This window comes from Pogoniulus pusillus, chromosome 19, assembly GCF_015220805.1.
Source record: "Pogoniulus pusillus isolate bPogPus1 chromosome 19, bPogPus1.pri, whole genome shotgun sequence".
In the NCBI taxonomy this organism is placed as follows: domain Eukaryota; kingdom Metazoa; phylum Chordata; class Aves; order Piciformes; family Lybiidae; genus Pogoniulus; species Pogoniulus pusillus.
Window position 1 is genome coordinate 4,500,069 of NC_087282.1, and position 13,298 is coordinate 4,513,366.

The window sequence follows — 13,298 nt, forward strand, 5'->3', positions numbered from 1 at the left end:
ACAGGCACATTCCTGGGTGGATTTTGAGTTTGGGCACCATCTGGTCACTGGGACACTGCCTGTGCCTTGCTGCATGCTCATCACAAGCTCAGAAGAAACATTGCCACTCCCTGGGCAGTTGTGTATCTCCTTCTCCAGCAGCATAAATCTGGAGGCTAGGAGGCAGAGCATGCTCATGGCATCTCTCTTCTTGGAAAGGAACCAAGAGGAGAGATGCTTGAGGTCTCTTAAACCACAAGTGTCCTGGAGAGCATGGATAAGGGACAGCCAAAGGAGCCACCAAGAACAAAACACCTCTCAAGCACACCACATGGTCCTTCAATGGTCACTGCCCCGGGGTGGCAGACACCAGGGCAGCAGCTGGGTCCCAGAACACAGCTACACACCTTGTAGGGCTTCCAAACCACCTGCCACAGCAGCACACCCCACACCCTGAGCCCAGCAGAGCCACATCGCAGTGTTGTTCCCTACAGGCTCAGCAAGCAGCTTAAGCTACATCTCCCACCCTTCAGTTATGCTCTCTCAGGACAGGGACCTGATCTCTCAATCTCCACCAGCAGATCCATCTGAAAGGCTTCATGGCAAAGAGACATCACCTACCCAACGTGGAGCATGGCAGAGAGACATCACCTACCCAACGTGGAGCATGGCAGAGAGACATCACCTACCCAACGTGGAGCACGGCAGAGAGACATCACCTACCCAACGTGGAGCATGGCAGAGAGACATCACCTACCCAACGTGGAGCACGGCAGAGAGACATCACCTACCCAACGTGGAGCATGGCAGAGAGACATCACCTACCCAATGTGGAGCATGGCAGAGAGACATCACCTACCCAACGTGGAGCATGGCAGAGAGACATCACCTACCCAATGTGGAGCACAGCAGAGACACCAACCAGGAGCTTTCTCATTGCTGCAGCAGAGGCTGATAGAAGGAATGATGGCATGGAGCTGGCTGGGAACTGTCCTGCCAGCAGAGACCTCAAAGGAAAGAGTATTCCCAAGCATGTTTGCTGAGCAGGCTGGTGCCTGTGGAACAGCTCAGTCCCTTCAGAAGGCTCTTTTATGTAGCTTTTGGAGCCCAGCTGAGGCCCTGAGCTGCTCAAATTGGGGCGGTTCAGGACACACCCACGAGAAACCCATACTGAAAGTTAAAACCTGCAGGTGTTAGGGCATGGCTGAGTGGGATTCAAGTGGTTTCAGCAGGGTGGGTGATAATCTGAAACACCTGAGGGCTCTCCTGTTTGTCTGTGGAGATAAGCATGAGCCCCTCTGTGCCGATAATAAGACACCTCCCCGGTTCTGTTTGCTGTCTGTTGTGCTTCTACACTGAAGTTCACATTCATGCTTCATCCTGGAACCCATCTTGAAAGCAGCCTGCGAGGGCAGCCTTATTTTTACACTTGCTGGCACCCGAAGATGGGACTCTCTGAAAATCAAGAGGCTGGAACAAACCAGGACCAATGGATTTCAGAACAAGGGAGCCTCCCCCTGTCCTTAATTTGCCATGCTCCTGGATGGCATCCACACTGTCTCCTCCCTTCCCTCCCACAGCCAGGAAGGTGCCCTGAGAAACGTGGTGCGAATTCATTCACGCAGTCATTGCTGCTGGAGACCTTGGGAGAGGTTGGAGATGACTTAGAAGCAAGTGAGCTGTGCAGGCTCAGTTAAAAATGGACTGCAAGGTCAAGCTCTGGTTGCTGAAGTGGAGTAGCAGCGCCCTGAGCCCTCCCCACCTGCTTGTCCCAGTATCCCAAACCTGCTGCCCGTGGATTTTGGTGAGGCAAGCAGGGAGTTGTGCCAATGCAAGCAGGTGTGATGCCATCTTCCACCCAGCCAGTGATACCCTGAGCAAAGGAAAAGCAGGCTGGGGAAGGGATGTGTGTGTGTGTCCACCTGTGAAATGGGCTGCAAGCTGCTGCTGGGGCAAGACAGTCCTGCACAGATACTTTGGATCCTGCAGCTGAATGTGGATGGGGCAAAGAGGAGCCAAAAGTGTCTGTGCAGGTGAAGGGAAAGAGGATAATGCAGCAGGGCTCTGTGCTCACTGGCCAGGCACAGCAGCCTCAGCTCTGTTCTAAACACAACCCTTCTAGCTCAGCCTCCTGCTCCTGAGCCAGCTCCTCTCTCAGAGAACCTCTGGGGGATGTATTTATATGCTTGGTTATTTTCTCTGTGAGCCACAGAGGAAACTTGTCTCTTGTAGATGAATTGGTTTTGGGCAGAGCTACACAAGAACCTCACCAGAGGCCTGAAAGTGATCCCTTCACTTCCAGCTATGGGTTGGCTGAGGGAGCTGGGGTTGGTCAGCATGGAGAAGCCTCCAGAGGGACCTTAGAGCTGCCTTCCAGTAGCTGAAGGGATCCTCCAGGAAGGCTGCAGAGGGACTTCTCATCAGTGCCTACAGACGGGGGCGGGGGGGGGGGGATGGTTTGAAGCTGAGGGAGAGTAGGTTTAGACTGATCTTAGGAAGAAGTTCTCCACTATGAGGGTAGTGATAGCCTGGAATAGGCTGCCTAGGGAGGCTGTGGATATCTTCTCCCTGGGGGTGTTCAAGGCCAGGTTGGATGAGGCCTTGAGCAGCCAAGTCTAGTTGAGAGGTGTCCCTGCCTGTGGCAGGGGGCTGGAGAACATGATCTGCAGAGTCCTGCATCTGGGGAGGAATAATAAACTGCACCAGTACAGGCTGGGAGGTGATCTGCTGGAGAGCAGCCCTGTGGAGAAAGACCAGGGAGCGCTGGTGGAGAACATCCATGGCACAGCAACGTACCCTGGTGGCAAAGAGGACCAATGGGATCCTGGGGTGCATTAAGAAGAGTGTGTCCAGCAGATCAAGGAAGTTCTCCTCCCCCACTACTCTGCCCTGGTGAGACCTAATCTTGAGCACTGCCTTCAGTTTTGGGCTCCCCAGTTTAAGAGGGACAGGAATCTGCTAGAGAGGGTCCAGTGGAGGGTTGTGAGGATGGTGAGGGCACTGGAGCACTGCCTGGTGAGGAGAGGCTGAAGGACCTGGGGCTGCTTAGTCTGGAGAAGAGAAGACTGAGAGGGGATTGGATAAATGTTTATAAACATCTGAGGGATGGGGGTGAGGAGGGGGGGACAGGCTCTGCTCACTGCTCCCTGGGATAGGACAAGGAGCAATGGATAGAAGCTGCAGCCTGGGAGGGTCCAGCTCAACACAAGAGGGAACTTCTTGACTGTAAGGGTCCCAGAGCACTGGCACAGGCTGCCCAGAGAGGTTGTGGAGTCTCCTCCTCTGGAGCCTTCCAAAGCCTGTCTGGATGTGTTGCTGTGTGACCTGAGCTCTGGCAGGGGGGTTGGACTGGATGATCTCTTTGTGTCCCTTCCAACCCCTGACACCCTGTGAGCCTGTGATCTGTGCAATCCCTTCCAACCTGAGTCATTCTATGAACTATTCACACCCCAGCCCCTTGTTACACACCAGACCCCACCTACACCTCCCATCCCGCAGCCACCACTCCTCCTTCTTCTCCTGGTGGGCTCCACAGCAGCACCGATGCCTCCCAACCCTCCCCCCCCTCATACTCCTTTTCCGCAGCGATCCTCCTTCAAAATAGACTCATTTCCATCCATCCAACTTCGCTCCTTGTTTCCTCCTCCTCTGTCCAAAGGGGAGAGAATGCAGCCAGGGGGTAGGAAGGACCAAAGCATCACTTGAGCCCTTGGCAGCCCGGCACGGCAGCGTTCAATTTGGAGCCCAGCGTCCTCGCTCCGTCCCATGCCGAGATCTGTTGTCCAGAGGAATTAATTCCAGATTACATGGTTGGGTGTGGACTTCAGCCGGGCAAAATTTGGATACCCTGGTTGAGTCATTATTCTCTGATGAATCTCTTGGTGACAGTCTTTGCCCCTATTGTTCTGAGGTGAGCCCCATGGCAAGGAATGCGAAGAGCGAGGAAACAAAAGGATATAAAGAAAGGTTACGAAATCAGCTTCAGCGAGGCAGGGTTATTGTCCCTCTGCTCTGCCTCTTCTGTCCTCCATCTGAGGTTGGGAGCTTGCAAAGCCACCCATTAAACCAAACCAAACCAAAACAACCCCAACCAACAAACCCAGCGCAGGGGCAGGTTCCCAAGCGGCTGGGTTGGAGGGGGGGGGGGGGATGGGAGGCTACAGCTCAGCCCAACCCCCATTGAAAGCGCAGAGAAAGGCAGGAGGAAAATTATCATCAATTCTTAACATTTTATTTCTTTACTGGGTTAAACAAGGAGCGGAGCAAAGCCTCTGCCCCCAAAATACAACAGAACTGAAAGCATTACAGGTACAGAGACTATTGAACACAGAGAGTAGTAGGATAATATCTTTAATACAACTGAATTATAGCATGGGGTGAGGGTAGGGGGTGGGGGGGGGAGGGAGTTGGTTGTGGGTTTGGTTGTTTGTTTTTTTTTTGAGGGGGTGGGATGGGTTTTTTTGTCCTTTTTTTTTTTGGGGGGGTGTTTTTTGGGGGCTGTTTTTTTTTTTTTAATGATTCTTTTTTTTAATATATATTTTTTTGCCCCTTTTTTTTTTTTTTTTGATTTTTTTTTTGTCTCGTTTTCTGTCAAACCGTTTTGGAAAATAAATGTAATAGGAACTAGTGCAAAAAAGTTCTAAACATGAAGCACAGTGTATAAAATGGCATAAGAAAACTGTCCCCTCGAGGACACAGTCACTTTTCTTATGACAGAGGGGAGAAAGAGAAACAGAAGGGGGGGGGGGGGGGGGGGGAGTGGGAACAGAGAGGAAGGGTCCAGGAGGCAGAGGAAGAAAGCTGGAAAGAAAGAAAGAAAAAAAAAAACCCGGGCAGGGGAGGGGGATTAGAAAGAATATTTTGACTTCAGCAGTATGCTTTTTGTTTGTTATCACCTCGCCACCACAGACTGTAAAAGGACCTTGGTTTGTTTGCTGTTTTGTAGGTCTGAGCTCTGTAACCATCCACGTTTCACAAGCACTTGAGAAGGGTTCGGTCACAAGCAGCCTGGTCGCACACGCAGAGGCAAAAGCCACCCCAGTGACGGGGTCCCTGCCGAGGTTCCCTCAATGCCCTCTGGTGTGCTGGGATCTTCCCAGCCCAGCCTCGCTGGCAGCCGCGGGGCAGAGAGACCTCAGCTGCCAGCACCAGCATCTCCCGTGCTCTGGATGGAGATGGGCAGGAGGGGATGGTTCATAGAATCATAGCAACATAGAATCCAGCAGGTTGGAAGAGACCTCCAAGCTCATCCAGTCCAGCCTAGCACCCAGCTCTATCCAGTCAACTAGACCATGGATGTGTTCTTTGGGGCTCTCTTCACTCATCTCCCTTCAAACAGTTCCCCTGAAGCCACAGCATTTGTTTTTTCCACTCTGTGAGATCCCTCCTGGAGCAGGGCATTGAATCCCTTCCCAATCCGAACCCCCAGGAACATCTGGAGGTAGCTCTGGTCTTGAAGGCATCTCCTAACTGTGATCTCTGAATGTATCAGAGGCCAGAAGCTGGATTCATTTTGGAGAAGAAAAGCAAGCTTGGCTAGAAGGACACCCATCAGCAGCTGAGGTCCTAGGGAAGAAGAGATGCTTCCTCCCAGCAAATTCCCAAGGGGAATGTGCCCACGGGGGCTCCCAAGGTGAAGTGCCCTTGGCTGAAACCATCCTGGCAGGAAAGGCAGCTCTCCAGTTTGCCTTCAACCCCCAAGAAACTGGCTGGATGCTATTTTAAGTCGAGCTGTGTGGAATTCCTTACAAATTGCTATTCTCTCTCAATCCACTGCCCTCAGTTCCAACTGTGAGAGCAGCAAAAGTGAGATTTGGGGCTTGGGTTGGGTTTTTCCCCCTTCCTTCCTTCCTTCCTTCCTTCCTTCCTTCCTTCCTTCCTTCCTTCCTTCCTTCCTTCCTTCCTTCCTTCCTTCCTTCCTTCCTTCCTTCCTTCCTTCCTTCCTTCCTTCCTTCCTTCCTTCCTCTTTCTCTCTTTCTCTTTCTTTTTCTTTCTTTCTTTTCTCTCTTTTTCTATTTTTCTTTCTCTCTTTCTTTTCTTTCTCTTTTTCTCATTATTTTTCTCTTTTCTTTTTCCTTTCTTTTTCTCTTTCTTTCATTCTTTCTCTTTCTTTTTCTCTTTCTTTATCTCTTTTATCTTTTTCTTTCTTTTCTTTCTTTTTTTCTCTTTCTTTTCTTTCATTCTTTCTTTCTCTTTCCTTTTCTCTCTTTTCTTTCTTTCTTTCTTTCTTTCTTTCTTTCTTTCTTTCTTTCTTTCTTTCTTTCTTTTTCTTTCTCTTTTCTTTTTCTTTCTTTCACTTCTTCCTTCCTTCCTTCCTTCCTTCCTTCCTTCCTTCCTTCCTTCCTTCCTTCCTTCCTTCCTTCCTTTTACTCTTCCTTTTTCTCTTCCTTTCTCTCTTTCTCGCTCACTTTCTCTTCTAAAAAGGCAAGGTTTTCTGGGGAAAGGCTGTGCTTGATCCATTTCTCAATGTGGGGGGGAAAAAAGAAACCTGCCCATACTTATCACTACATAGTGCTGTTCTGACAGGTCTCAAACTGCCAAAAAGAAAAAGTAGTAATAACAATTACAAAGAAATAAAATAAATCCCTGTCTGGCTCGAAACCTCTTTCTTTTCTTTGTTTGGTTTTGCAATTCCAGCATGTACAGCTTCCAAACAGGTTTAAAAATGGTAAAACCACCCCCACATTTCATAAGCCAAATGTAATTTTTATTAATGTTTTGGGTTTTTTTTTTGGGGGGGTGGGGGGGGGAGGAGAGTCTCAGTTTACAACAAAGCCAAAGCTGTTGACTTCCTTGGGCTGAAAAAGGATCAGTGTCAAACTCCTGCCCTTGTTTCCAACCAAAGCGATGGATCTGCAGCCTGGGAGAGGAGGCTGGAGGTGTTCAGCAGCTCAGCCCAGCTCCTGCCTGGTCCTAAGAGCATGGCTAATACCCCAACAGCTTTTAAAAGGACTCCTTTCTTTAAGTGAGCCTTGCTTGAAATGAGTTTTTTCCTTCATGCGTGGTCAAAGTGCTTCCTTTCATAGAATCATAGAATCACAGAATGTCAGGGGCTGGAAGGGACCTTGAAAAAACCACTTTGGTCTTATCCAACCAAACCCAATTCTTTGATTTTATGGTCTCTCTGTGGATCACCAGAATCACAGCACCACAGAGTGTCAGGGGCTGGAAAGGACCTTGAAAGCTCATCCAGTCCAACCTCCCTGCCAGAGCAGCATCACCCAGAGCAGATCACACTGGGAATGCATCCAGATGGTTCTTGAATATCTCCAGAGAGGGAGACTCCACAACCTCCCTGGGCAGCCTCTTCCAGTGCTCTGTCACCCTTGCAGTGGAAAAATTCCTCCTCAGGTTCACATGGAACCTCCTATGTCTCAGCTTCCACCCACTGCCCCATGACCTTCTTTTCCCTCCATCCCCAAGAGGCAGAACTGATGTGAGACCTGCCCTGGAGCAGCTGATGCACCTCACAGGGGCTGAGTGCAGCTCTGCAGACCCAGGAAGGAGGTAAAACCTCTGTTCTGCCCTACATCGCATGTTCCCCGGCCCATAGGACAAGCATCCACCACCCTAAACCCATGAAGGAAGCAGCTGCACCTCCTTCACAGGCAGAAGGCCACATCTGAGATCCCCCCATGGGTGACAGAGTGAGCCCTATTTTGGGGAACCTCATTTTTGGGAGGATGCTTTCTCCACTTGGCTACAGGGAGCAGGGTTGGTGCTAGCTTTGGTGTTTCGAGATGGAGCCTGGGGATGCAGAGATAATGTAAACCACCAGGACTTTCAGAACTGAGGTGCTGGGTTTTGCCTGGCACTCAGAGGACAAGCAGAAGAGCTTCCACTGGCCCCCTCCCTGCATGATGCACAGGTCACCCAAAATGAGCAAGAGCACCAAAAAGGAACTGCTGAAAAGCCTTCCCTGATGAACTAAAACTCAACAAGGCTTGGACCAGTGAACTCCTGCCAGAGCTGCCATGACCCAGGAGCTCCAAACAGGCTCCTTCTGGGGGGGGGGGGGGGGGGTGATCATGGGTTTTGTAATGTGAGTTCCTCTGCCACAACACAGGAATGGCCAAGAGCTGACTCTGATGGGCTCAAGCAGGGCCAAGAGCTGACTTTGATGGGCTCAAGTAGATCGTTATGTTCTGCCTAAACATCAGACATTGCCCTTCCTAACATCTGAGGGATAATTTAAGAGAGATTTTTATCCACAGGGCAGCTCAAGAAGTCTACAAACAAAACTGTCTGGCACATGGTGTGGATTTTCAGAGGGATTCTCCCAGAATCCAAGCATGTTTGTCTCTGCCAGTGTCCATAGGCATTCCTCCCCAGGGCTGTAGCGAGGTATCATGTTATAATTTATCGCAAGCTGCCGGCTGGCGTTGGAATGGCAGAGCCTTGATCCCAAGGCTGAGCACAAGGCAGCATCCCCTCCCTGCAGGACAGGGGTCCTTGTCCCACTGGCAGCTCCAACAGTCCCAGCTCCACACTGGAAACCAAACCCTGGCCAGAAGGGGACCTACAGAGCTTGGCAGTGGGAAGCTCCATCGTGTCACCAAGGAGGATCCTGCCCCAGGGAGATGCAGATATCAGGGATTTTCTTGTTCCAAGCAGGGGCAAAAGAGCTGTCTCCCAGCATTGCCTGCAGTCCTGAGTGGCAGTGAATGAACTGCCTTGACATCTCCTATTGAAGCAAAGCGAAATGTGTTGAAGGAAAACCATTTCAAGATGTTTTCTGAGGGTTGCCAAGTTACTCAACATGTTCTGCTTTAGTTGTCAGATGCTTTCAAAGCGATTTCCCTAACTCAGAGCACGAATGGTGAGGGCTCTCCCTGGGAATCTTTTGCCTGGGGCTACCATGGATCTGTATTTTCATAAGAAAAAGGCTTAACTAATGATTAATCTTCACCAGAGGAAGCAGGGCCTTTCTTGGGGATTTTTCTTCAGTTATTTTTAATTAATTTGTACAACTGGCACTTAGATTAAAGTGCAGAACCCAGGGCTAATGCTCCAGCTGGCCAGGACCCCGCTACCTTCCCTCCTGCAGCCCTGCCTGCCCTGCCTGCTCCTGCTCCTGACCCCTCAGCACTCAGCATCACCCCCCTGCCTTCCTGGATTTTGCCACAGGGCAGAGAAAGCCCTTCCCAGGGAGGAATCCCTGCTTCCCAGTGGGCATTTTCCCCCAGGCAGGGAGTTTATCCACAGAAGGAAAGGTCTCTCACAGATTAATACCAAACGTGTGGCACCTTCTTTGGAGAAGGAAGATCATTGAATGAAAAGGACAAAGTATCTTGGTTTTCAATGCCTAAAGGGCTAAATCCCTTTAGACCTGGTATTTTCTGTGCTGCCAGGCTCTGTAGAGTGCTCCTGGTCTGCTGGGCACAAGTGGGGCTCAGGTTGAAGTGGAGCAAAGAAACCCTTCCTTTCCTTATCCCAGGGGCAAAGAAATTCCTCCTCTCCTTATCCTAGGCAAAGACTTCTTATCCCAGGGGCAAAGAAACCCCTTCTCTGCCTACCTCAGGGCCAGAGACTCTTTATCCCAAGGGCAAAGAAACTCTTTATCTCATGCCATGGGCAAAGAAACCCTTCCTCTCCTTATCCCAGGGTACAGAATCCCTTCCCCTCCTTATGCCAGAGAAACCCTTCCCCTCCTTATCCCAGGGTACATAAACCCTTCCCCTCCTTATCCCAGCATAGAGAAACCCTTCCCCTCCTTATCTCAGGGTACATAAACCCTTCGCCTCCTTATCCCAGGGTACAAAACTTTTCCTCTCCATACCCCAGGAAACAGAAACCCTTCTTTTCCTTAATCCAGGGTACAGAAACCCTTCCTCTTCATATCCCAGGATGCAGAAACCCTTCCTCACCATATCCCAGGGAACAGAAACCCTTCCTCTCCTTAACCCAGACACATCACTCTGTGTTTTAATAAAAGCAATGTCAGGGGTATGAACTGAGACAATGTTAACGTCTCCTCTCTGCGCTCTCCTCTTGCCTAGCAAAGAGCAAGCCAGTAAGGATGGAAGGATTATGAAGGTTGTAAAGTCAGACCAAAGAGAAGATTTTTATCCAACAGCCTTCTAATGATGGACTGTGACATGCACTGCTTCCAGCTGCTCCGTCCCGCTCTGTGAACAGCCTGGTCTGGATTCATTTAAGGAGATTGGCAAAGTGTTGAATACAGCATATGGTGCCCTAAAACCACAGAGCTTATTGACAGCAGCCCAGACTCGCTAAATAAAAGAACTCCTTCCAAAAGCCCTGCTCCGTGAAGACTCAGCACTTTCCTTCCAGTCACACTAGGTAAAACCCCAGCCCCATCCCTGCCTGCTGACCTGGCAGCCTCCTGGCCTGGTGTCCGCACCTCAGCACCTCCTGGGAAGCCTCAGCTGGGAAAACATCAGCATCTCCTCTGTCTCCAGCATGAATGCCCTGCAGAGCCTCCTTGCTCCCTGTCTGCCACAACTGAACCTCCTGAGCAATCACACTAAGACCTGGTTTCTGAGCTGGCTCTGCTCCCTGGCCGACTGGCACACGGCCTGGGCTTCCTGCACCCTGAGATGAAGCCCACGAGCTGTGGTTGGGAGAGACATTTACAACCATTAACCCAGCACAGAACACTGTTATGGAAGGCCTTCACCTCCACACGTGTCACAGCTCCCCTGGTGATTCCATCCAAACCCTGCCAGAGCCTCCCCTGGTCCCTAAAGGTAAGCTGCCCTCTGGCCTCCCTGCGGAAACCACCCGTCACAAAACCTCCCACAGCGGTGCCACCAGAAGCTTGCCCAAGCCTGGACTGGACACCGGCCCGCAGCTCTGCTTGCTGGTGGTGCAGGAGAGCCTCAGGGTGGGCAGGAGGACACATGCCCCTCGAGAACACTCTTTGCAGCGGGTTCACACACGTGGTGCCTGGCCCAGCACAGGGCGCAGGCTCGGGCGCTGCTCGCTGCCACCCCAGCAGACAATGGAGAGGGCCAGTGAGTCAGGGCCACTTGCTGACGCACCACACTGGGCTATTCTTCTCTCTCTAGATGAGCTGCTCCAAGATTGGATGCAGCCTATCTCTGAGAGAGGCGCCTGGAATTAGCTTAACTCTTGGCAGTGCACGAACAATCTAATTTCCTTAAGAGCGAGCTGGATCCGGCTGTCTCGGGGCAGGCACAAGGCTGGGCCCCCTCCCCGGGCCTGGCTGAGAGCTCTTGCGAGTCATCAAAGCAGCCACACGACTCATTTCTGAGCAGCAGAGCACACGCAGGAGCTGGCTCCCTATTTGCACGTCCCCAGCTCTCAGGCTGGTGTAAACTAGACTGAAGATACAGGCAGGCTGTGTGAGGAACAGTCAAAGGAGAATCATCCGACCTGTGGTGGGTGGCAGCAGCAAGGCAATCTGCTGGGGAAACGCTCCCTGGCTGACTGGTTTGGGTGGGAAGGGACCTTTAAAGGTCATCTAGTCCAACCCCCCTGCAGTGAGCAGGGACATCTTCGATTACATCATGGTTGCTTCTGTGAGTGATCACCTCTCCTGACTCCATGGCCAGAGGACAGTGGGTTCACAGGCTCTGTATCTGCAGGGCTTTGGTAACAGGCAACTGGTAACGTGTAAACATCATCCCCAAAGCTCTGAGATTCAAGTCAAAGCAGAAAGCAAACATTCAGCTGCTTCTCAGAGCCTCTTTGGTCTGGAATTGGGCTGGAAACATCAGGAAACCTGTCCTCCCCACGAGATGCCTGCTACTTCCTTCTTCCAGCCAGGTAGGAAGTAGCTTTGCTCATGGGCTCCTCTCAGTTTTGCTTGACCTCAACAGACCTGAAACTACAAAACTCTCACACTCCTCAACTCTGGCATTTCTTGGACCCTCACAGGACTCTGGGGTGGGTTTGAGATGCAGCAGGATATTCCTCCTGTTCCATCCTTGCCTCCCAACAGGGCTGTAGTCATCTACCTTGGGCTCTGCTGTAGGCTCGCTCCCCACCAAGAAACATAGGGACCACTGCACATTCTCTGCAGGCAACAAGCAGGTTCACATCCACCAGGACATTCTGCAACTGACTCTTGCTGATACCTTGCTCCGTGCCCACACTCAGCATCAACTTTCCTGCCTCCCCTGTGCATCACCTCACAGGATCCATGCTGGGAAAAGTTCCCAGTGTGGGGGGTGGAGAACGTGAGAGTTTCCTAGGAAAGCAGGATCTGATGTCTGCTTGGGGCTGAACCACTTAGCTCAGGTTAAAAAAACCCAACCCACAGAGGCTGTAGCAGCCAGCACCTTGCCCAGCCCTGTGCTCCTGCCTCACTGGGTTCCTACAAACTCCCTGGTATCTTGGGGGGCGTCCACAGATAGAAAACAGCCACAAAACCCCTGGTCCCCAGCTGGGCTTTCTTCTTGCCTTATCTTTGTGTGGGAGACTCTCCCCACAAAGCCAGATTTCTCCAGTCCTTTTGCCCAGTCCTTCTGCCATCCAGCCAATGATTTGCAGCTGGCAAGCGTGGAAAGATGCCTTCAGACACCCCACATCCAACCCACTCCCTTGCTTGGCCTGGGTGCTGCTGGAGTCACATCTCCCCCCCTCCTCCCCTTGGAGATCAACCACTCCAGTCAGGAAAGAAAGCCAAAAACAAAAGGTTAAACCAAATCATCAGGACACTTGGCAAAATGGGACATGGGAATGCTGGGAATGTCCCTCTTACTCCAGGTCTCCTCCCTCCCTTGCACAGAGGAGCAGGAGAGGGGAGGCTGGAGGAGCTGGTTGGGGTTGCGATGAGACGGACCCCGAGCAGCACCACAGTGTAGCGTAACTGCATCCCACTCCTGTCCCCCAGACCCCATCGGCCACACTGGGGCTGCCCACGAGGAAGGCTCTGCCTTGGCTCGGTGGATTGTTGCCACGGGATGGGATGGCCCTTCAGGATTTCAGCCTGAGGAGGGAAAGAAAGGGGTTGCTGAGGTGGCTGTCGAACCCTTGGCGTGTTGCTGGCAGCTGAGCTGCGGGCGCCCAAGGCACTCGCGGCGGCGGCGGCCAGGAGAGGCGCGGCAGTCCCATGGGGACACCTCTTCCGAAGGGACCCCCCCCTCCGCCGTCCCCTCGCCCTACCTTCCGGCGCTGGCACCTCGGCGAGGCCGGGCAGGCCGGGCTGCTGCTGACCGAACCCTTCTCGGAGCCGAGTGCCGCAGCCCTGTGCGCGGTTAGAGACTCTTCCTCACGGGGATGCCCCGCGGCGAGCAGCTCTTGGGGGGATGTGCGGGGGGTGTGTGCGCGCCACCCCCGATCCCGTGCCTCCCATTGGAGGAATAGCATGTGCCCCCCTTCGTGGGAAAAAG

General features: G+C 52.0%; 1 protein-coding gene across 1 annotated transcript in view; it reads right to left on the reverse strand.

Moving 5' to 3' along the window:
* Positions 1 to 13,275, reverse strand: part of EDA (ectodysplasin A) — a 119,283-nt gene extending 106,008 nt beyond the window's left edge. The window contains exon 1 of the mRNA XM_064159015.1: positions 13,072 to 13,275. Coding sequence (XP_064015085.1) covers positions 13,072 to 13,275 — 204 coding nt within the window. The remainder of the gene's footprint in view (positions 1 to 13,071) is intronic.
* Positions 13,276 to 13,298: the final 23 nt, after the last annotated feature.